At 30.9% G+C, this 25,255-nt stretch overlaps 1 protein-coding gene and 1 non-coding gene across 2 annotated transcripts; both read left to right on the top strand.

The window, feature by feature from the left end:
- The first annotated feature begins 9,084 nt into the window (after nucleotides 1-9,084).
- Nucleotides 9,085-9,191, top strand: LOC133039530 (small nucleolar RNA R71). The gene has a single exon (XR_009688668.1). It is a non-coding gene; the product is annotated as a small nucleolar RNA R71 (small nucleolar RNA).
- Nucleotides 9,192-13,388: 4,197 nt separating this feature from the next.
- Nucleotides 13,389-15,371, top strand: LOC133039527 (putative UPF0481 protein At3g02645). The gene has a single exon (XM_061118426.1). The coding sequence runs from the start codon at nucleotides 13,868-13,870 to the stop codon at nucleotides 14,804-14,806; it is 939 nt and encodes a 312-aa protein (XP_060974409.1). The 5' UTR covers nucleotides 13,389-13,867; the 3' UTR covers nucleotides 14,807-15,371.
- Nucleotides 15,372-25,255: the final 9,884 nt, after the last annotated feature.

Here is a 25,255-nt window from a genome sequence, read left to right as displayed (position 1 = left end):
ATATTATAGGGTTCGTTTGGTACGCCGTATTATATTGTATAATATTATATTAAATTGTATTTCATGCAATATTTTTATATAAAATTATGTGTGGTATTAATTTTTATGGGTACCTAAATATATAATATTTTAATATAAATTAAAATTTAACATAGTATTATATAAAAATATGATCTATATAATCTAATTTAATACAATACAATACAACCTAATACAACGTACCAAATGAGCCCATAAAAATAAGCCTTTTCTTTGAGCTGAAATTGATCTATATATAGGTACACTTTTAAAGACCTACTAAATTGGATCAAAAATTGCAAAGCTTTTAAATTCAGAAGAGAAGTCTATATTTTCATACTTAATGTTGCTGTATATAATATATGAATTGCTAGAAATAGGAAAATCATTCATGATGCATAGAATACAATTTCTGTTAGATTTTCTCATTTCAAAAATGAGAAAGTTAGTCTTATAAATCATTTTTGATTTTGTAAACTTGTTGAAAGTTGTAAAAAGTGATTGTTTTGTAAAGTTTCTATTTGAGCAATAATATTCATCTCATTAAATATATATAATAAAAGTAAAAATTTAAGTGCGCTAAGTAGAGGTGTGCATAAATCGATTCAATCTAATTATAACCGATCGCTAAATATTAGATATCTAATTGTGATCGGATGGAATTGGATGTTATTTATTAATATCCAATTGAATCGGATTAAATATTGGATGTGGTGTCCAAAAATCCAATATATCTAATATCCAATATCAAACTCATTTTTATTTAGTTTGGATGAATAATTAGATTTATATTGTTATAATTAAAAATATATGAGTATATGAAAATTAAGATTAAAATTTTTCTTTTTTTTAATTAGATTAGATTGGATCCACTCCAATAAATACTGATTCTAAAAAATTGGATGGATCCGATCTGATCCAAAAAATACTAGGTCTAAATCTTAATCAATCTTGCAATAAATATTCGAAATACATTCAATAGATAGAACCGATCCAATCCAACATTCAATGGATGTTGGATCGATTAGAATACTAAAATTAATTAGATCGTATCAGATCCGATAATGAAATCTAACATCCAAATATATAATTAGATCAGATTTCGATAGGCCTATTGAATGTAGTCCAATGAACACCAATACTAAGAACAAAGTGTCTAATTTATTAACTGTTCTTTCATCATTAAATTTTATTCTAGTCATACATAAATGATTCACATGATGAAACATGATATATTAGAAATGACTCACATGCACATAAACCCTAGAGGAAACAAAATTAAAATTTCACTAGCATAGTGAATATATACATGAGACGTTAAACACCAAACTTTAACAAAGTAGATAATTTATTTACATATCATATGGCATTGAAATTAAGAAGCTCGTTGGTGCTCTTGGAAAATATGGTAGAAGAAAAAGTTTTTAGTGTCATATAAGTTGTTACCAAAAGAAATAAATATGACATTAAAGCCCATGGACTATTGCAATGGTTACGACGAAATTCACTTGTCCATTTTGGCAACTTTTTTCGACAATGTTTCTTGATTTGTTTCTTGATTTTGATGTAGGCGTCTTCCTCATTATGCAAGAACACACAATTAGAGCCTAAGCTATTGAACAAATGGGCTACTTCATAATCGCTACTTAGACGATGGCGAAGTACGCCAACTTTCCTTAGCACTTTAACATCTTCTTCATTATCAATAAGCAAATCCATCAAGTTAACATAGGAAGTTACCAAATAACAAGCTTCCTTAGTACTACTGTCCCTCAAGCACACTTCGTAAGCGACTAGGTTTAACAACTTACGTGCAGTTGAATTGTCCACATTTATCGGAGGAATGCTAAGATAACCACCAATGCCAAACCAACGACTATTGAACGAAACAGATCTCATGTTTTTAGAATCAGAAGATTTTATCTTTATCCCTGCTAATTTAAGTTCTTTGACATTTCGAAAAGACATTTTGTTGTCTTGTTGCATGTTCTCAAACATATCGAGCATATGTTTGGAGAACATGAAATTTTTACCCAAAAAACTTAAATAGCCCTTGTTACGATCATGACTTTCACCAACCTTATCATGATCATGATTATCGCCAAGTATTATTATGGATCGAAGAGCATCAAGAAGATGAATTGGAAAAATTGGCGCTCTTTTTAATAATTTAACGACTTTAAAATTCATAGCTTGACTCCAAGAATCAACTGGCGCCATAATATTATTTTTCGAAACAAACATGTTGATGACATCCAAACAATACTCCTCCTTCATAACATTATCCATCTTTTCCATCAAACAATGAAGCAATTGAAATGGAACTTGATTCTCCAACAAAAACAAATCCTCGCATATCAATGCTGCGTCACCACTACTAATTCTCAACTCTTTCAATTTCCATCGAAAAACATAGCTATGTATGAACTGTAGTACTGCACACCCATCCAAGAACAATAACCAAACCAAAGACTCATTGTCTTACTCTGAAATCACTTGCTCGTCAAAGAAATCCACGATGAGATTATTATCTTCGATGTCTTTCGTGATTAGGTCAAGTAAGTCTTGCCATCTATTTTCTGTCCTCGTGATGAATTTTGCCGCCAAAATTATCTTGAGTTGTTTCGATCTTAACAATTTTAAATCAAGTGCATGATGAATTGGACCGATTGCCAAAACTCTCGGCGCATAATAGTCCAATGATTTCTCATTTTGATGCATAACATTTGCAACACTTTGTATCTTTGTAATATTTGGTTCATTCATATTTGTTTCTGTTGATGTATTAGAAATATTATTTCCTTGCATAATATGTTTATCTAACATACCTTGAGTTTCGATCACTCAAGGCTTATTTTTACGATTGAGATAAACTTTCACATGATGATCAGCTTGTTGATTCGTGTTATTTCTTCGAAAGTGAATATGTCGTTCTTCATTAATAATCATCTTTCTAAATTTCTTTGCATGAAATCAAAAACATTAATTTTAAATTAGTACTTGTTACAAACACTAAAATAATATAAAAATAACATGTACCAGCTAAACTTGTTATTTAAAATATGTATATAATAATAATCTGATCAATCGAAGTATGTATATAAGTCCTATTGGGTTTTAATTTTTTTTATGTTATTAATTACCGTTTATGTTTATGTTAAGATTGTAAGATTAATTAATTTTGTAATTTCTTCCTATACACATAATATTAATCTCACCTAATAATTAATAATATTTTTTCTTTAATTTTTAATTTAAAATATGTATATCATGTATTAAACGGTAATAATTATGATAAATAATTTAGCATAAAGAAGTGTAAAAAAATATGTAATTAGTATATCGGGGAAGAAGAAGATTGATTGTGTTGGCTTAGAGACTTTTGGGCTTGGGCTTAAAAAAATAAAAAGAAAATGAAATGGGCTGTAATTAGTATTTACCTTATATGTTTGTGCTTATTTTTAGTTTTATTTTTAATTTTACCACCAAGAGGAGAAGGTTGAAAAATATTAGAATATGAAAATATTATTGGTGCTTATTAGTAATTTGCAAAGAATGTGAAAGTCTATAAATATATAGTTGTGTAGCTATTATTAGATATGAAATGACATAATAGAACTTTTTTCAATTAGAAGATTAATGTACATTTTACTATTAATAACATACATTATTACAACACAGCTATGTTTTACTTACTAAATATACTGACACATATTTTATTTTTATAAAACAAATCGTTCAAATAATTATACTATATATTTTAATTATTAATTAAAATAAAAAACTAAAATATTAAATAAAACTAACACTACCTGGCTTGACACGTAACAATCACCTAGTATATATATATATATATTCTCTTGCAAAGTCACCTTTATGATAGATATTTTAGAGGCTTTAAATGTGTAAAAAAAAATAGGTAGAAAAAAAAAATAAAACCAAGAATATGAGTGGAAAAAAATATTGAGAAAGTTTATTGGTATATTTTGCTCCTAAAATATAAATATAAATAAATGTAAATATATCATTATTATTATTATTTTCACAAACTCAATGTCTTCTTCTTCTTCTTCTTCTTCTTTTTTTTAATAATAATTTTTCCTTTATTTTTGAACAAATGAATAGTTTTTTACATGTATATATTCATGCTTCAAGGTAATTTATATTTTCATAATATTTAATTTTTAAAATTAATTAATGACCGAATTTTATGACATGTTAATAAAATAAGATTTATTATTAGAAATTATATAAAATTTGAAAATATTTATTATACCATTTGGCATAAACATACATATATATTTGCAAATAATGAATATATATAACAATAAATTATGTAACTTAATATTAATTAATTACATCTGTGAAAGGGTTTCTGTAAATTAATGGAAGTAATTAAGCCGGCAATGGAAGAGATGGACTTTAGATGTAAATTATAAATGTTTGGATAATTCAACTGAGGCAATAGGTGACTATAAATAGAAGAGCATTAATATAAATACCATATAATATTAAATAATATTAAATAAGATTGCTAATACTCACTACAAAAAAACAGGTAGTGTATGTTTGGTACCATAATTAAAAAATTATTTTTTGTTTTTAAAAATAAAAAATTATTTTTATTGAAAATATATAATTAGGCTTGTTTGACTTTATTTTTTGAAAACAGTTTTCAGAAATCAAAATTACAAAAAATAAGAATTTTGAAAACAACAAAATATTGTTTTCTGTTTTAAAAAATAATTCATTTTTTGTCAATATTGTTTTTAGAAAACACTAATGTTGCGATATTTAGCACACGCAAGTGTACGTATCGTTTCAAGTAGTAGACTCACTAGGAGTGAGGTCGATCCCACAGGGAGTGGAGTTAAGTACGTTAAAATTAAACTTTTACTTCTATTTGATTAAATAAAAGATAGGAAAAACAATGAAGTATAACAAAAATAGTTGGAAGCAACGATTCGAGAAAATTTATAGTTAATAAACTAGGGTGTCGATTTCAATTGTTTTTATTGAATATGGCTTAATATGATTATTTTCCTAATATTAATTCCTATGCAATAGCAGGTTTACTAAGGTAATTTATAGTCTTCTCAGATATATAAACCTCAACTACATGCAAACTTTCTACTCTCGTGATAAATTTAACATGCAACAGGCATTAAACACAGAAACCCTATAAGCTATCTAAACCATATAGGTACTCTCGTCCTATATCGAAATTCAGTTCTATTCTACTATAGCATATTTGACACTCACTTCTCAGATCTCGCATCAAAATCATAAACAGATAATTGGTGATCAGGAAATTAAAAGTAATTAAGCACAAATAAAATAGAATACATAGAAATTAGGGGGAAAAATTAATCATATTAAAACCATAAAACAATGTTAAACAATATCCATCTAACCCTAATAAAGTGTTTAGTTACTCATGTTCATTGAAGCACAATTACACATATTAACTTTAAGAAAAAAGATGAAAATAGAGAAGAGAAGAAGAGAAGAATGCTGAAAACCCTGAGAAGTATGCCTCCAATTTTGCAGTTGATCTCTCCACTCTGTATCTGAACTCTCACTTTTTTTCTCTCTGAGATTGCTTGCTGAAATAAACTCTATTCTTCCCTTTATATAGGCATTGAAGGCCTAAAAATATGGAAAAAAACGCAATATTTAAATTCCCATTCGGATTTAAATTTTTGGGAAACCTCAAACGAGATATTTTTTTTCTGCTGCGTTGACTGATAGTATTTTGGCCATAACTTTCTCAATATTACTCGGAATTGGACGATTCAAGATGTTCTGGAAAGATAAAAGAGAGATCTAGAACTTTCATGTTTTGACTTTTTCTAAAATCTAATCAGAAAACCGTCGAATTCAGGCTTGAAGTTTCGGCTTCCACAATTTTCTCTATTTTAAATATCATGATATTTTTTATCTTTTTCCCATCTTTTTCTCTGATATTTTTCTAATTTTCTTCTATTTTAAATCTGTAAAATTAAAAGATAACAAGCGTAAAAATGCTCCAAACACGATTAAAACTTAATTAAAAATATACTAAAATTAATCTAAAGCTAATACTAAAAATAACCTAACAAATTCCCCCAAACTAAGCTTTTACTCGTCCTCGAGTAAAACACTAAATAAACATTAAACAAGTCAATCTCCAAAACATGAGTAATTTTCAAGTAGCTTCAATAACATGATTATGAAAAAAAAATTCACTTATGCATATAATTCAGAATTTCAGTTCAATTACACCCTTGACATTTATTTTCATTTAGCTCATGAAACCATAGAATGCAATTAACTAACAATTAAACCACTTTATGCATGCCAATTAAAATCATCAATCCACTAACCCAAAATTCCATATGCTTGTAATACTTACTATTCTCCACTAATATAGATTAATGCACAACCAAGAATCAGAAGGTCTTTCTAGGCTTGTATTGTTAGGCTTAGGGTAAAGGTAGTTGAAATGTTCATTTAGGCTTTACTATACCATAAGCTTCTCCAATCATGTCACCCAAAATATTTTTCACACAATCCCAATACCCTTTTTCTAATTGCATGAGAGATATTATTATTTTCAACACGGTTGCAACAACTTTATCTTTATCTTTTTTTTTCTCGACATTGGTCGTCAGATTTTTTCTTTTCTGCTTTTTTCAAGTTGTTGCCAATTAAAATTTTTTCTCTCAATTTTCACACCTTTTCCACAAACATACAACAAATTTCCCATCCAAATTCCCCCAAACTAACGATCTACTTACGGTATAATTAGGGTTGAATATTTTGGATATTTATGGGTTTATCTTTTCTAGGCTCATATGTGTTGAACAAAGAATAGGTTAAGGCTCAAAAAGGGTAACTAGGATAAAAATTACAAGGATAGCTTGAAAGGCACAATCGATCCAAAAGAATGCCTAAATCACTTTCCTAGTCATGCATAATCTATTATTTCGCCTCAAACAGCAAGCAAGCAAGTTCTAGAATTTTCTAACAACTTTCTACATTTCAGAATCAGCATACATAAAATAATTCAATTACTAGCAAATTACCTAATATGATTCCATGCTCAAAATTAAAATTAGTCAAGAATGTAATATCACCAAGCACACGGATTTTTCAAAAATAAGTGAACTTTTCAAATCATGCTATCTACCTACTTTTAAATTGGCTCACATTAAGAAAATTGACTCAAAACAGTAAAAATTAAAAACTAAAAATTAAAAGACATAAAACTCTAAGAAAAAAATTGAAGTCACCCCCTTCCCCCCAAACTAAAGTGACACATTGTCCCCAATGTGACATTAAAGAAAAAGGAAAGGAAACTTACCTGAGCGCCACATCAGTATGGCGGTGGAGGTGGTGGCGGGTAGAATCCACCTCTCGCATCCATGAGGGCCTTTGTGCCAAACGAAGAAAACTGACCTCCAATGTTGCAAATTTTAAAGCTTTCCTTAGATTGAGAGTCACCTTCATATTTCCCACACAACAGTCTTTTCATACGTCGTCGAACAGTTCGAAATCGTTCTTTAGACTTCCCTTTCGTCTTGTTGGTAGTGACTTCTCGACCATCCTTTACAACTTCCAGTCGACAACAAGTAGGAATTTCAGTTGCAGCAAATACTTTGAAAGTCTCTTCTTCTTTTTGAACACGCAACTTTAACTCCCCCTTCTGTACATCAATTAATGCTCTTCCCGTTGCTAGGAATGGTCTTCCCAAGATGATAGGAATATTCTCATCTTCTTCCATGTCAAGTATTAAGAAATCAGCAGGGAAGATGAACTTACCAACCTTTACCAAGACATCTTCAATTATACCCCGAGGATGAGTCAAAGACCGATCTGCCATTTGTAAAGTAACTGTTGTGGGTTTGGCTTCCCCTAATTTTAATCTTTTGAACATTGATAGGGGCATTAAGTTGATACTGGCTCCCAGATCACATAAAGCTTTTGTTTGTATAGAACCCCCTATTGAGCATGGGATGTTGAAACTACCCGGATCTTTTAGCTTGGGTGGTAGTTTCTTTTGCAGGACCGCACTGCACTCTTCAGTAAGTGCCACCATCTCAAATTCTTCCAACTTTCTTTTCTTAGATAGGATATCTTTCATGAACTTCAGATAAGTTGGCATCTGTTCCAAAGCCTCTATGAATGGGATGTTGATATGCAGTTTCTTGAATATTTCAAGGAATTTTGAAAACTGCTTATCTATCTTATTCTTCTGAAGTCTTTGAGGATAAGGAATTTTGATGTGATGGTCAATGCTGATGGGTGGTGGAGTTTCTTTTTGTTGAAGACTGTCAGTAGTCTTCTTCTTTGTTGTTGTTGGTGCTGGATGTTCATCTTCTTCATTCTCTGGCTTAGCTTGGCTCGGGCCATCATAACTCTTTCCACTCCTCAAGGAGATTGCTTTACATTGCTCTTGTCCTTTTACCTCACTAGTGCTAGGTGAATTTTCTTGAGCTTGTTTTGCCACTTGAGTAGCCAATTGTTCCATCTGAGTTTCTAGAGTTTTAATAGAGGATCTAGTCTCCATCATGAATTGGAGCAATAAATCAGCTTGGATATTGGATCCTCCACTAGGACTTTGTTGTTGCAGCTGTTGTTGGTTTTGTTGGTGATTTCTCTCGCCGGTAGAACGCCTGCTGGTTGCGCCCATAATTATTATTTTGGGCATAGTTTCCAATGGCTTTTGCTTGATCCATTGGTAAACTATTCACATCCACCGGACATTCCTCATAGGGGTGAGGACCTCCACATAGCTCACAAACCACCTGAGCTTGTTTTACTTGAACAGTTATCAGTTTTGTTAGGGCCTCTACCTGAGCTGTCAACTTGGTAATAACATCCACTTCATACATACCTGCAACTTTTTTAGATGGACCTCTTTCTGCTGACCATTGTTGGTTAGTCATGGCCATCTCTTCAAGTAATTCAAAGGCCTCATTAGCACTTTTCCTCATGAAAACTCCACCAGCAGCGGCATCTATGAGTGTTCGGGTTTCATTCATCAACCCATTGTAAAAGTTGTGCACTTGCAGCCACTTCTCAATCCCATGATTAGGGCACTTTCTCAGTAAGTCCTTGAACCTCTCCCATGCTTCATAAAGAGATTCACTGTCCTGTTGGGTGAAGTTATTGATATCAGCTCTCAGCTTGGCAATCTTTGCAGGAGGAAAGAACTTGGATAGGAATTTCAGGGCTAATTTCTCCCAAGTGTTGATAGAATGAGTTGGTAAAGAAATAAACCAACTTTTGGCTCGTTCCCTTAGTGAGAATGGGAACAACCTTAGTCTGATGGCGTCGTCGCTAACTCCGTTCATCTTGAATGTCTGGCACAATTCTTCGAAGTTAGCGAGGTGCATGTTTGGGTCTTCTGATGGCAGTCCCCCAAACTGGACTGAAGATTGGACCATCTGTAGTATGGCTGGCTTGATTTCAAAATTATTTGCGTCAACAACAGGTGGCCTTATGCAGGATCGGGCCCCTGTTAAGTTAGGAAGTAAGTAGTCCCTCAGGCTACAATCATTATTGTTATGTCCATTAGCCTGGTCTTCTACACCTCCTCCGTTGTGTCCATTGTTACCATTATTGGCGTTGTCAGCCATGACTTCTTCTTGTTCAATCTCTAGTGCCGCTCTTTCCAATTTTCTCCTCCTTCTGTTTCTTCTACAGGTCTTTTCTATCTCAGGGTCAACAGGTAATCTGGCAATTGGACCTTGACTTCTCATAAACTATTGAACCTGAAAGCAGAATAAGATCTTGAGACAACAGAGTTAGTACTTAAATTAGAAAGAAAAATCAAATTAGAACAAAATTTAATTTTTAATAATATTAACTAACACTCCCCGGCAACGGCGCCAAAAACTTGTTGCGATATTTAGCACACGCAAGTGTACGTATCGTTTCAAGTAGTAGACTCACTAGGAGTGAGGTCGATCCCACAGGGAGTGGAGTTAAGTACGTTAAAATTAAACTTTTACTTCTATTTGATTAAATAAAAGATAGGAAAAACAATGAAGTATAAGAAAAATAGTTGGAAGCAACGATTCGAGAAAATTGATAGTTAATAAACTAGGGTGTCGATTTCAATTGTTTTTATTGAATATGGCTTAATATGATTATTTTCCTAATATTAATTCCTATGCAATAGCAGGTTTACTAAGGTAATTTATAGTCTTCTCAGATATATAAACCTCAACTACATGCAAACTTTCTACTCTCGTGATAAATTTAACATGCAACAGGCATTAAACACAGAAACCCTATAAGCTATCTAAACCATATAGGTACTCTCGTCCTATATCGAAATTCAGTTCTATTCTACTATAGCATATTTGACACTCACTTCTCAGATCTCGCATCAAAATCATAAACAGATAATTGGTGATCAGGCAATTAAAAGTAATTAAGCACAAATAAAATAGAATACATAGAAATTAGGGGGAAAAATTAATCATATTAAAACCATAAAACAATGTTAAACAATATCCATCTAACCCTAATAAAGTGTTTAGTTACTCATGTTCATTGAAGCACAATTACACATATTAACAAGCACAATAAAGTGAGAGTTCAGATACAGAGTGGAGAGATCATCAACTGCAAAATTGGAGGCATACTTCTCAGGGTTTTCAGCATTCTTCTCTTCTCTATTTTCATCTTTTTTCTTAAAGTTAATATGTGTAATTGTGCTTCAATGAACATGAGTAACTAAACACTTTATTAGGGTTAGATGGATATTGTTTAACATTGTTTTATGGTTTTAATATGATTAATTTTTCCCCCTAATTTCTATGTATTCTATTTTATTTGTGCTTAATTACTTTTAATTTCCTGATCACCAATTATCTGTTTATGATTTTGATGCGAGATCTGAGAAGTGAGTGTCAAATATGCTATAGTAGAATAGAACTGAATTTCGATATAGGACGAGAGTACCTATATGGTTTAGATAGCTTATAGGGTTTCTGTGTTTAATGCCTGTTGCATGTTAAATTTATCACGAGACTAGAAAGTTTGCATGTAGTTGAGGTTTATATATCTGAGAAGACTATAAATTACCTTAGTAAACCTGCTATTGCATAGGAATTAATATTAGGAAAATAATCATATTAAGCCATATTCAATAAAAACAATTGAAATCGACACCCTAGTTTATTAACTATCGATTTTCTCGAATCGTTGCTTCCAACTATTTTTGTTATACTTCATTGTTTTTCCTATCTTTTATTTAATCAAATAGAAGTAAAAGTTTAATTTTAACGTACTTAACTCCACTCCCTGTGGGATCGACCTCACTCCTAGTGAGTCTACTACTTGAAACGATACGTACACTTGCGTGTGCTAAATATCGCAACATTAGTGTTTTCTAAAAACAATATTGACAAAAAATGAATTATTTTTTAAAACAGAAAACAATATTTTGTTGTTTTCAAAATTCTTATTTTTTGTAATTTTGATTTCTGAAAACTGTTTTCAAAAAATAAAGTCAAACAAGCCTAATTATATATTTTCAATAAAAATAATTTTTTATTTTTAAAAACAAAAAATAATTTTTTAATTATGGTACCAAACATACACTACCTGTTTTTTTTGTAGTGAGTATTAGCAATCTTATTTAATATTATATGGTATTTATATTAATGCTCTTCTATTTATAGTCACCTATTGCCTCAGTTGAATTATCCAAACATTTATAATTTACATCTAAAGTCCATCTCTTCCATTGCCGGCTTAATTACTTCCATTAATTTACAGAAACCCTTTCACAGATGTAATTAATTAATATTAAGTTACATAATTTATTGTTATATATATTCATTATTTGCAAATATATATGTATGTTTATGCCAAATGGTATAATAAATATTTTCAAATTTTATATAATTTCTAATAATAAATCTTATTTTATTAACATGTCATAAAATTCGGTCATTAATTAATTTTAAAAATTAAATATTATGAAAATATAAATTACCTTGAAGCATGAATATATACATGTAAAAAACTATTCATTTGTTCAAAAATAAAGGAAAAATTATTATTAAAAAAAAGAAGAAGAAGAAGAAGAAGACATTGAGTTTGTGAAAATAATAATAATAATGATATATTTACATTTATTTATATTTATATTTTAGGAGCAAAATATACCAATAAACTTTCTCAATATTTTTTTCCACTCATATTCTTGGTTTTATTTTTTTTTTCTACCTATTTTTTTTTACACATTTAAAGCCTCTAAAATATCTATCATAAAGGTGACTTTGCAAGAGAATATATATATATATATACTAGGTGATTGTTACGTGTCAAGCCAGGTAGTGTTAGTTTTATTTAATATTTTAGTTTTTTATTTTAATTAATAATTAAAATATATAGTATAATTATTTGAACGATTTGTTTTATAAAAATAAAATATGTGTCAGTATATTTAGTAAGTAAAACATAGCTGTGTTGTAATAATGTATGTTATTAATAGTAAAATGTACATTAATCTTCTAATTGAAAAAAGTTCTATTATGTCATTTCATATCTAATAATAGCTACACAACTATATATTTATAGACTTTCACATTCTTTGCAAATTACTAATAAGCACCAATAATATTTTCATATTCTAATATTTTTCAACCTTCTCCTCTTGGTGGTAAAATTAAAAATAAAACTAAAAATAAGCACAAACATATAAGGTAAATACTAATTACAGCCCATTTCATTTTCTTTTTATTTTTTTAAGCCCAAGCCCAAAAGTCTCTAAGCCAACACAATCAATCTTCTTCTTCCCCGATATACTAATTACATATTTTTTTACACTTCTTTATGCTAAATTATTTATCATAATTATTACCGTTTAATACATGATATACATATTTTAAATTAAAAATTAAAGAAAAAATATTATTAATTATTAGGTGAGATTAATATTATGTGTATAGGAAGAAATTACAAAATTAATTAATCTTACAATCTTAACATAAACATAAACGGTAATTAATAACATAAAAAAAATTAAAACCCAATAGGACTTATATACATACTTCGATTGATCAGATTATTATTATATACATATTTTAAATAACAAGTTTAGCTGGTACATGTTATTTTTATATTATTTTAGTGTTTGTAACAAGTACTAATTTAAAATTAATGTTTTTGATTTCATGCAAAGAAATTTAGAAAGATGATTATTAATGAAGAACGACATATTCACTTTCGAAGAAATAACACGAATCAACAAGTTGATCATCATGTGAAAGTTTATCTCAATCGTAAAAATAAGCCTTGAGTGATCGAAACTCAAGGTATGTTAGATAAACATATTATGCAAGGAAATAATATTTCTAATACATCAACAGAAACAAATATGAATGAACCAAATATTACAAAGATACAAAGTGTTGCAAATGTTATGCATCAAAATGAGAAATCATTGGACTATTATGCGCCGAGAGTTTTGGCAATCGGTCCAATTCATCATGCACTTGATTTAAAATTGTTAAGATCGAAACAACTCAAGATAATTTTGGCGGCAAAATTCATCACGAGGACAGAAAATAGATGGCAAGACTTACTTGACCTAATCACGAAAGACATCGAAGATAATAATCTCATCGTGGATTTCTTTGACGAGCAAGTGATTTCAGAGTAAGACAATGAGTCTTTGGTTTGGTTATTGTTCTTGGATGGGTGTGCAGTACTACAGTTCATACATAGCTATGTTTTTCGATGGAAATTGAAAGAGTTGAGAATTAGTAGTGGTGACGCAGCATTGATATGCGAGGATTTGTTTTTGTTGGAGAATCAAGTTCCATTTCAATTGCTTCATTGTTTGATGGAAAAGATGGATAATGTTATGAAGGAGGAGTATTGTTTGGATGTCATCAACATGTTTGTTTCGAAAAATAATATTATGGCGCCAGTTGATTCTTGGAGTCAAGCTATGAATTTTAAAGTCGTTAAATTATTAAAAAGAGCGCCAATTTTTCCAATTCATCTTCTTGATGCTCTTCGATCCATAATAATACTTGGCGATAATCATGATCATGATAAGGTTGGTGAAAGTCATGATCGTAACAAGGGCTATTTAAGTTTTTTGGGTAAAAATTTCATGTTCTCCAAACATATGCTCGATATGTTTGAGAACATGCAACAAGACAACAAAATGTCTTTTCGAAATGTCAAAGAACTTAAATTAGCAGGGATAAAGATAAAATCTTCTGATTCTAAAAACATGAGATCTGTTTCGTTCAATAGTCGTTGGTTTGGCATTGGTGGTTATCTTAGCATTCCTCCGATAAATGTGGACAATTCAACTGCACGTAAGTTGTTAAACCTAGTCGCTTACGAAGTGTGCTTGAGGGACAGTAGTACTAAGGAAGCTTGTTATTTGGTAACTTCCTATGTTAACTTGATGGATTTGCTTATTGATAATGAAGAAGATGTTAAAGCGCTAAGGAAAGTTGGCGTACTTTGCCATCGTCTAAGTAGCGATTATGAAGTAGCCCATTTGTTCAATAGCTTAGGCTCTAATTGTGTGTTCTTGCATAATGAGGAAGACGCCTACATCAAAATCAAGAAACAAATCGAGAAACATTGTCGAAAAAAGTTGCCAAAATGGACAAGTGAATTTCGTCGTAACCATTGCAATAGTCCATGGGCTTTAATGTCATATTTATTTCTTTTGGTAACAACTTATATGACACTAAAAACTTTTTCTTCTACCATATTTTCCAAGAGCACCAACGAGCTTCTTAATTTCAATGCCATATGATATGTAAATAAATTATCTACTTTGTTAAAGTTTGGTGTTTAACGTCTCATGTATATATTCACTATGCTAGTGAAATTTTAATTTTGTTTCCTCTAGGGTTTATGTGCATGTGAGTCATTTCTAATATATCATGTTTCATCATGTGAATCATTTATGTATGACTAGAATAAAATTTAATGATGAAAGAACAGTTAATAAATTAGACACTTTGTTCTTAGTATTGGTGTTCATTGGACTACATTCAATAGGCCTATCGAAATCTGATCTAATTATATATTTGGATGTTAGATTTCATTATCGGATCTGATACGATCTAATTAATTTTAGTATTCTAATCGATCCAACATCCATTGAATGTTGGATTGGATCGGTTCTATCTATTGAATGTATTTCGAATATTTATTGCAAGATTGATTAAGATTTAGACCTAGTATTTTTTGGATCAGATCGGATCCATCCAATTTTTTAGAATCAGTATTTATTGGAGTGGATCCAATCTAATCTAATTAAAAAAAAGAAAAATTTTAATCTTAATTTTCATATACTCATATATTTTTAATTATAACAATATAAATCTAATTATTCATCCAAACTAAATAAAAATGTTAATGAGTTTGATATTGGATATTAGATATATTGGATTTTTGGACACCACATCCAATATTTAATCCGATTCAATTGGATATTAATAAATAGCATCCAATTCCATCCGATCACAATTAGATATCTAATATTTAGCGATCGGTTATAATTAGATTGAATCGATTTATGCACACCTCTACTTAGCGCACTTAAATTTTTACTTTTATTATATATATTTAATAGGTAAACAAAAATATTTTTTTTATTTTAAAAAATTAGTAATCTTTAATTTAAATAAATAAAATTGAAAATTATAAATTAGTATATATTATAAAATATAATAGGTAATCAAAATATTTTTTTATTTAAAAAAATTTGTAATCTTTAATTTAAATAAATAAAAGTGAAAATTATAAATTACTATTTATTGTTAAATTTTAAAATGTAAATAAGTGATATTATCAACTTTAAAAAGGTTGTAATTTTTAAGTTAAATAAATAAAATAGAAAATTATAAATGAATATTTATTAGAAAATTGAAAATGTAAGCAAACGATATTTTGAAGATTAAAAAGTTTGTAATTTGTAATTTAAATAAATAAAATAAAAAATTATAAATTAATATTTATTATAAAATTTAAAATGTAATCAAGTGATATTTTTAAATTTTAAAAACTTTTACATTTATAATTTAAAAAAATAATAAAATAAAATTTTAATGTAATTGTAAGAGTTTAATCTAATTATCATAAAGTAAGTGTAATTATAAAGTAAGTACAAATGAGCATAAGATATTGTAAAATAGCATAAAATACAATTTTTATTATCTTTTTTTGATCTCTTTGGTTATACACCAAAGATAATATATAACAATTGTATTTGTATTTGTATTATCACATAGTGATAATTTTTTTTTTAATTTTACACATGCACGAAATACCTTAGACCTGTTTGGGAAGGCTGAGTCAGTAAGGACTCTTAAATACGCTTCTCCAAATTATCCAGGACTGTTTGTCTGCATGGATAGTTTGGGTTTCTTCTATACTTATAGTATGATCTATTGCTTATTTGATTATTTCATTAGTAGATATTTTGGTACAATGTCTTCTTACACGTTCGTGTAAGTCGACAAACTTAATTACTATAAATTTGCTAACTTATAAGAACTGTGGGGAGGTGCTGCCGAAATTTTTACAAAAATGAAATAATCTTAAGAGCATATATTGTACTATATGTATATTACAAACCTGAATGGGATAGGTTCTTTACCCTTTTAGTAATGGAGTGAGAAGGTGGATTAGGACACTTGCACATTTTCTTGATTGTTTTTAAATTTTTTTTGATAATTACTTCATAGTGGAAGATGCCTACCAACCGAAGTTGGATGAAGGCGCACCGGCGCTCTACAAAGTTTCAAAGTAGTGTTGACAAGTTTGTTGTGGTTGCAACGAACCACGTGAATTCTAACGGATTAGCTCGATGCCCATGCATGCGGTGCTTGAATGTGAATTTCCACACACCTGCAACTATAAGGGTGCATTCATTTCTCAGCGTGATCCAACCTTCATACAACCCCTGGTATTTCCATGGGGAGACTTTTTCTCAGCCCGCAGTTGAACTTCCTGAAAATGACGAAGAGGAAATGGCAGATGTGTTGGCAGACATGTTAAGAGGGGACCCTGGGTTTCACGAATCTGCCAGCACTACTGATTCTTTCAATGAACCCCCTATCAATGACAACAACAAGTTTGATGACTTGTTTAAGGAGATGGAGTCTAAGTTGTATTCAGGTTGCAAAAAATCAGCCCTCAATGCACTGGTAAAGCTTATGCACTGTAAGGTTTTGAATAGGTTGAGTAACCACTCTTTCGATATGTTGTTGTCTATCTTGATTGAACTATTTCTGGAGGGGAAAAAATTACCGAAGTCGCATTATGAGTCGAAGATGCGATTGCGCAATCTAGGTTTGGGTTACGACTCAATAGATGTGTGCAAGTATAATTGTGCCATTTTCTGGAAGGAGAATGAGAAGAAAGAGTTTTGCCCTGTATGTGGCGAATCACGATGGGTGAAACAAAAAGGTAAAGGGAAAAAAGTTCCTCACAAAGTTATGCGTTACTTCCATTTATATTGCTCAAGACACAACACAGAGGATATGCGGTGGCATTACTCACAGAGACCAAAGGAAGATGGTGTGCTTAGGCATCTTGCGGATGCTGAATAATGGAAGCGGTTTGACCGCCTTCATCCGTCTTTTGCTGTTGAACCTAGAAATGTCAGGCTGGGATTTGCTACTGACGATTTTAATCCATTTGGCAACATGAGCAACTCTTACAGCCTGTGGCCAGTTATTTGTGTCCCATATAATTTGAGTTCTGAATCGTTGTTGCTAGCCTTATTGATTCCAGGTCCATCATCTCCTGGGAAAGACATAGATGTATTTATGAGACCGTTAATTGACGAACTGAAACAGTTGTGGGAGACGGGTGTTGAAGCCCGAGATGCCTACAACGAAACTGTATTTTCAATGCGTGCGACAGTGTTGTGGACAATAAATGATTTTCCTGCTTATGCTCTAATGTCTGGTTGGAGCACAAAAGGGTATATGGCGTGTTCCAATTGCAATGAACACTCCTTCCATTGGCCTAAATAGTAAGATTGGATATGTTGGCCACAGACGTTTTCTCAAAATGAGTGATCCGAGAAGGAGAAGCAAAAAATACAATGGTAAGCCTGAGAAGAGAGCACCACCTCCTGTATTGAAGAGAGCAAAAAATGAGTTGTATGCTATTGCTAACCCAGCGAATCCAACAATTTATTTTTATCGAGGGTGCATAGTGAACGGTATAAAATTTTTGGTCAAGGAAAGGGCTGATAACCGCAAAACACAAAATAGCGGTGTTATCACTACCACAAAATTCACTATTCACGTCGGTCAACGCGACTGTTCATCGCGTTGACCGACGTGAATAGTAGTATATTCAATATATTCGTCACTTTTAAAATGTCACAAAAAATAAACAAATAGCGTCGGTTCTATCTTTGTCACTAATTACCCAACCGACGGTAAAAGTCAAAGAAATTTAAAAAATTCGTTCATTATTAGCGTCGTTTTAAAAGCCTCACTTAAGCTTTGTGTGGCGTTTTAAAAACGACGCTAAAAACGATTGTGAGTGTGAGAAAACGACGCAGATTCTCATATTGTTCACTTACAAACAGTCGAATACACTATATCATTTTCACTTTTCCCTCTCTTTCTCTGAACAGCTCTCTTTCCCTCTCTTTCTCTCTTGCGATTTCAGTCTGAAGGTCTCTCTCTTTCCCCTCTCTTTCTCTCTTGCGATTGAATGTCTGAAGCTCTCTGAACTGAGATTACGAACCGGCCATAGAGACACACATTTTCGAACAGGGCCTGATGCGATTCTGAAGCTCACCGTCGTAGGTCTCCTCTCCCACCTCCGTAAGTCTCTCTCGTTCCATCTCTCTGTCGTTCTTTTTTTTTCTTTTTTTTTTCAACTATAATCTATCTCTCTCTCTCAGTCTCTCATTTTTATCATCAAAAAAATAAGCTTTTGTACAGTAAAGTCTCTTCCTTTATCTCTCAGTCTCACTGTGTTTTGGTTTTTTTTTTTTTTTGATGATTATGTGATTTGCTGAATTGGGTTTTGTTTGATTATTTTAGTTTTATATTTCCATTTCATTATTGATATGATTGCTGAATTGGGTTGCTTTGGATTTTTATGTGATTTCCTGAATTGGGTTTCACTTAGTTTTGTCTAATCTGTGATTGAATTTGGGAAAAATGTTTGCTTTTGTTTGATTAATATTATTTAGCTAATATGATTGTTTTAGGGATTTTACCTTGTTTTATCTTTTTTCCATTTCATTATTGATATGACTGTTGAATTGGGTTGTTTTGGATTTTTATGTTATTTTGATAGGTGATTAGTGTTAATCATAATTGATGAAATTGAAAATCCCTAAATTTGAAAAAATTGCATGATGACATGTTAGGACATGAAAACAAAAATCCATTTGGCTTATTTTCATGGGGATTCATTGACTATAGGAAAGATAGAAAAGCCCTTTGAATTCATTGAAACCTTGAAATGAATACATGTATTGAGAAAGAACCTTCAAATTCAAGAAGTTACATCTTCAGATTAGATAAAAGTTAAACTAGCTAGCTACATTGAAATTTCCTTGGAAAATTTTGTAATGGTGTTGAATTGTTCAGGCATTGGCATGGAGTCGAAAAGTTGCCCGAATCGGAGATAGATTACTTGGTTTTACTGGAATTGGAGAGAGTGTTTTGCACATCAGTCTTAGGCTTTGTGGTTAATTAGACGATGTGTTAAATTTAAATTATGAATAAGATTAGTTATGTCATCATAATCCTATGTTTGAAAGCTTTAAATTACTCAAAGTTTGCTTCTACTCACTACTCAGTTTCTCAACTTCTTGGCTTTTTTTTTTCTTTATTAACAGAATGGATAATGTAATAGAGTGATAAAGTTAACACCAGATGAAACTCAATCATGTATTTGGTTTTATTAGTTTTGATGAATAAAGATGGTTAATTTTCATAACAAAAAACTAAGTCCATGTAATTGGAATCAAAGTAAATTCTTGGTTTTTGACATTGTTTGAAGTGTGGCCTGCTTGTCAGTTATGCAAGTTTATATTTTGATGAGCACTGCAGGAAATTAGAACAAGTGATTCTGTCTCCTGTAATTTAGAGCAGAAATGATGAGTGAAACTGCTTAAATATTTCTTCTCATAAAGCATGCTATGAAGGAAATACAGAGCCATATCTCGTTGAACATTTTGATATTTGCCGTCTGATGAAAAAAGTACCATTTCTAGATGTCTATGGTAGAATTCACTTGTGATCGGAAAATGATGAGTGTTCTTTGTAGCCGAATTCAGCTTCAAATATATATATATATATTTATATATATAGATATATTTTTACAAGGTGCTGATCCTGACAATATCATTTCGAGGTGCAAATGTTTTATGCTATGATGATGGTTCTTCTGCTTCCCTGTATAGTGGTTTGTGTAGTTTACTTGTTTATTTGTTTTTGCTCATTAAGTATTATATATTGGCTGCTTAGGTTGTTTAAATATCTTATTTAATTTAAGAGATCGTATAGTGAGTGTATAGCAAACACATTAACATTATTATTCAATAAGCGATATAAGGTTTTTATAAATTACACAAGAAATAACATACTATGCTAGTCTGATTTCTTAGCAGTAACATTTATGGAGTTTTTTCTTCTTTCTCTACCTGAAGAAAATAATTATTATCTAATGTGTACTTGAGCAGATATATGAAAGCAACGTTTAGTTACTGTTTGATTTAGCCTATAGTCATCTTGGTTTTGTTTTAAAAATAAATAATTAAATAAATATGCTCTCTGATTTTGTCTATTTATTTTTCATTATGAACCTGATTGAAACGTAGGTATATTTAACTATGTTTGTTGCTAACTCAACACATTTCTTTTATATTTGATTAATCTCAAGTTTATATTTCATTGGTAAATTCTACTAATAGCATTGCTCATTTAACACTATAATGTTTTCCCTCTAATTGACAACTTGTTCAACAAATAACAATATTACTCAAAAGTAGATAGTCATTTTTTTTAATTATTATTGTGGTTATTATCAAAAAAAAGTGTTATCATTATTATATTATATGAAGCTCAATAATGAAATAATTCATCAAAAAAAAATTTTGTTTGTCATTTTTTTGGTATATACATAGTAGAATACAACAAATGAATTAGAAGCAGTATATTTTATTCCAATTTAAGGTATAGAGTGTACACACCACAGTATATTTATTCATATATTTGGGGTGGATTATGAAATTAATGTTTTCTTTCTTTCTTTCTTTCTCTTTTTCCTTTTTTTATGATAACAAAAATTGGGATTTTTCTCTCCAAGGATAGAAGTTGGATAATTAAGAAAAATTTTCATCAATAAATGCATGAAAAGAATAAATAATGATCAAAAGGAATTCTCTCTTCTCCAAATCTCCTTCTAAATAGAAAAAATAAAATAAAATCTCTCGTTTCTTCAAATCTCCTTCTAAATACAATCTGATGTTCCCTTAACAGATTCTTTTTTTTGCAAATTTAATTGTCTAATATGCTGATTTCTCTTTCATTTTGTTAGATCCTTGGTATAAAACTATTCTTTGAAGAAATTGCTTGAACGCTAGCTTGGAATTGGTAAGCTACTCAAACTTTATTTCTTTATATTTTATAAATCCTAGAAGAGTTTGAATATCCTAGATATTCATCCATAGTGAAGTAAGTTCTGGAATTGCATGACTGCGGTCGGATGGGTGGTAATATTTGTACTGTTAATTATAGTTTTGTTTGTTTGTATTATTGTGGATGTTTTAATAGATTAGTTGCATGTTTAAAATTTTCGGGAACGTCCGAATTATAAATGTTATGCTGTCGAAATTTCGGTAGAAATTTCAGTACGATTAGTATTTTATTAAATTAATTAGGTTAAGTTGATATAGAATTATTTTATTGTATTAATTAGGTTAATTAAATTGTTGTTTTGTTGTTTTGTTAGAAGTTTCGAAATGGATAGAGATTGGATGAGTGCGAATAGGTTAACGGTAAAATATAGGGAAGGTGTTGACTTCTTTTTGGAGTTTTCTGCAAAGAATGCGGATAATCCTGATTTGGTTCATTGCCCATGTCTCAAATGTGGTAACATGGAGCGTATGAAAATTGCCCAAATAAGAGAACATTTGTTTAAGAAATCCAAGATAGACAAAGGAGTTATAAGGTTTGGTACCACCACGGAGAAAAAATTAGAAGATCGGGCGAGGGACCCTCTAGAAAGGATAAGATTGTTAATAATGTGGAGTATGAAGATGATCACATCACAGAGATGATTAACGAAGCAGAGTTTGAATCTCAAGTTCGTCCTGAAACATTTCAAACTATGTTAGAAGATGCTGAAAAGCCGATTTACCCTAATTGTACTAGGTTCACTAAATTATCGACGCTTATTAGGCTATACAATTTGAAAGCAAAACACGGGTGGAGTGATAAGAGTTTGACAGAGTTACTAGCTTTCTTAGGAGAATTATTACCCGAAGGTAATGAGGTGCCTTTGTCTTTCTATGAGGCAAAAAAGACATTGTGTTCGTTAGGCTTGCAATATGAAAAGATACATGCATGTCCTAACGATTGCATCCTACATCGAAAGAGATTTGTGGATGAGGTATCATGTCCAACGTGCGGTGAGTCCAGGTGGCAAAAGAAAAAGAATTCTAATGAGGTAAAGAAGGGTGTTCCTGCAAAAGTATTGTGGTACTTACCACCCATACCTCGTTTGGTTCGGTTTTTTCGAAATGCCGACCATGCTAAAAATTTGACTTGGCATGCCAGTGATAGAGTGAAAGATGGTATGATGAGACATCCAGCTGACTCTCCCGCTTGGAAAACAATTGATGCTAGATGGTATGATGATTCATGCCAATACTCAAAGTGTTGCATATCTTGACTCGACGAATGACTTTATCCGAACTGATATTATGAAATGTATCCAAAAGTAAGTTATAATTTTTTAAATTTAGATTATGTTACAAATCAATTCATTAATTAATTTCTTTTTTGTTTAGTGCTGTGGACATGTACAGGATCGAAAAAAATATACGAAACAAGGGTCCAGTAAAAATCAACCAATACACGTGTCGACAACAGCCGGATGGAATACAATGTGGTTATTATGTTATGAAGATTATTCAGAGTTTCATGACGGTTGTTAATCCTGCAAGTTTTTTGAAAAATCATGTAAACATGAATAACTACTCTTCTCTATTTAGTTTGTATTTTAATTATATATACTTTTAATATGTTGATTAATGTTTTTTGATCTTTTATTTTACAGTTCAAGTTAGACGCTCCCTATAGTAACGAGGAGATCAATGCCGTACGGGATGAGTTGGCCGAATTTGTGAAGCCATTGATTATAGATTAAGTACTTAAGGTTACTACACTTTTGATATAATACATGAGTAACAAGTTTTATGATTATTGTTATCTTTTGCATATATTATTAGTTTATATTTAGTTTACGATATACATGGAATTTAAGTTTTAGAATCGATTTTATTAACAATTTTGGTATTGTGTGATTAGTTAATAGAATCGATTACTAATTTAATATAAGTTTTAAAAATGTTATTTTAATTTTTTTTGTATTATGTATTTACTATTATATAGAGTTATTCTAAAATTTGATAATGCAGGTGGGGAAAATTGCATGAAAAGTTTGCAATTTTCCCTTACTTATATTTGTGCTTCATTTTATAAGTGACGCAATAGGTAAAAAAAAAAAGTTTTTCGTAATAGATATGACATTTTTAAACCGACGGAATAAGTTTTTTGTGACAGTTTTAAAATGCCATGACACATTTAGCGTCACTTTTTAACCGACGCTTTAAATAAAATAGAAAAGTAATTTTTTAGCGTCGGTTTTCAAATGACGAAAATTGTATTTTGCGTCTTTTTAAAAACGACGCAAATAAAACACTATTTACGTCTACGGATTACACGTCGGTTCTGTAGACCGACGCAAAATCTTTATATGTCACTTATAAAACGACGAAAATACCCCTTTTTGTAGTAGTGTATGGTGCCCGGTGAAGATGGACAAAATTTTTACGGCACACTTGAAAAAATTATGGTGTTCACTTATTTAAAAGACTGCAGTGTTCTCTTATTTTTGTGTAAGTGGTTTGACACTAATGGGAGTAGAATGGATAATGACGGTGTTATTACTAGCATTTGCGTCAACCGAGAGTGGTACCAAAATGAACTGTTCATACTTGCATCTCAAGTAAAATTGATCTATTAAATTCCTGATATGAAGAACGGTAAAGACTGGCTGATTGTAAATGAGTACATACCGCGAAATGTTTGGGACTTCCCGAACACTGATGGGGAGACACCCTTTATACAGGAAAACAATTCAGCTGAAATCAAGTTCGTTGTTCAACTTCCACAGTTGGATGATGTTGACTATGTTCGCCATGATGTGGACCCAACTGCAGTTGCAAACATCCATCGTGTGAATTCACAGCCTCAACAATTAAATGATTTCATTGTCGATGATGACAACGAGGGTCAAATACCGAAGAAGACAACTCCTTAGAATTAGAGAGTGACAGTGATGATAATGTTGTATATGTAACTGATGATGAGGATGATGAATTGTAATTATAATAGTGTTTTAATAGGAATAAAAATTAAAACCCTTCTTGTTTAATTTGTTTTGAATGTTGTTGTTTATTTTAAATAAAAAATATGTGTTGTATATGTAGTATGTCTACACCAGGTGGCGCCAGTTCGAAAAAGAAAGGGGTCAGAGGTAAATACAAAGGCAATAATGTTGAAAAAGAGCTCTCCAAAACACCATCTGCCAAGTTACACATTGAGTTGCATGCAGAGACGGGCACCCCCGTCAGCAAAAACGGAAAAAAAAAAATTCAACAACATGTGTAAATGGATGGTTCGCATGTCTATCCCCATCAATAAATTCAAATGGGAAGATGTCAGTAGAGCTGAGATCAATACACTGTGGGATAGACTTGAGGTATGTTGTAATAAATTTTTTAATTTTTAAATTACTATATTCTTATTAAATTGTAATTAATGCATTAATGTGTAACTTTTTGCAGACCAAGTTTGTCCTCCCACGAGATAACTCTACATTCGTAGACTACGGTGAGTACGAGATGTCAAAGGGTTTACGTGACTAGAGGGCAGATTGTAAGAAAAAGTGGATACAAAACATTGAGGAGCTTGGAAAGGAGAGAGCC

This window comes from Cannabis sativa, chromosome 6 (genome assembly GCF_029168945.1).
Source record: "Cannabis sativa cultivar Pink pepper isolate KNU-18-1 chromosome 6, ASM2916894v1, whole genome shotgun sequence".
In the NCBI taxonomy this organism is placed as follows: Eukaryota; Viridiplantae; Streptophyta; class Magnoliopsida; order Rosales; family Cannabaceae; genus Cannabis; species Cannabis sativa.
Note: the sequence above shows the minus strand (reverse complement) of the source record. Positions and strands in the feature narration are given on the sequence as shown.

Coding starts and splice junctions, on each gene's coding strand:
- LOC133039527 (XM_061118426.1), top strand. CDS start 13,868: ATGGAAAAGATGGATAATGTTATGAAGGAGGAGTATTGTTTGGATGTC.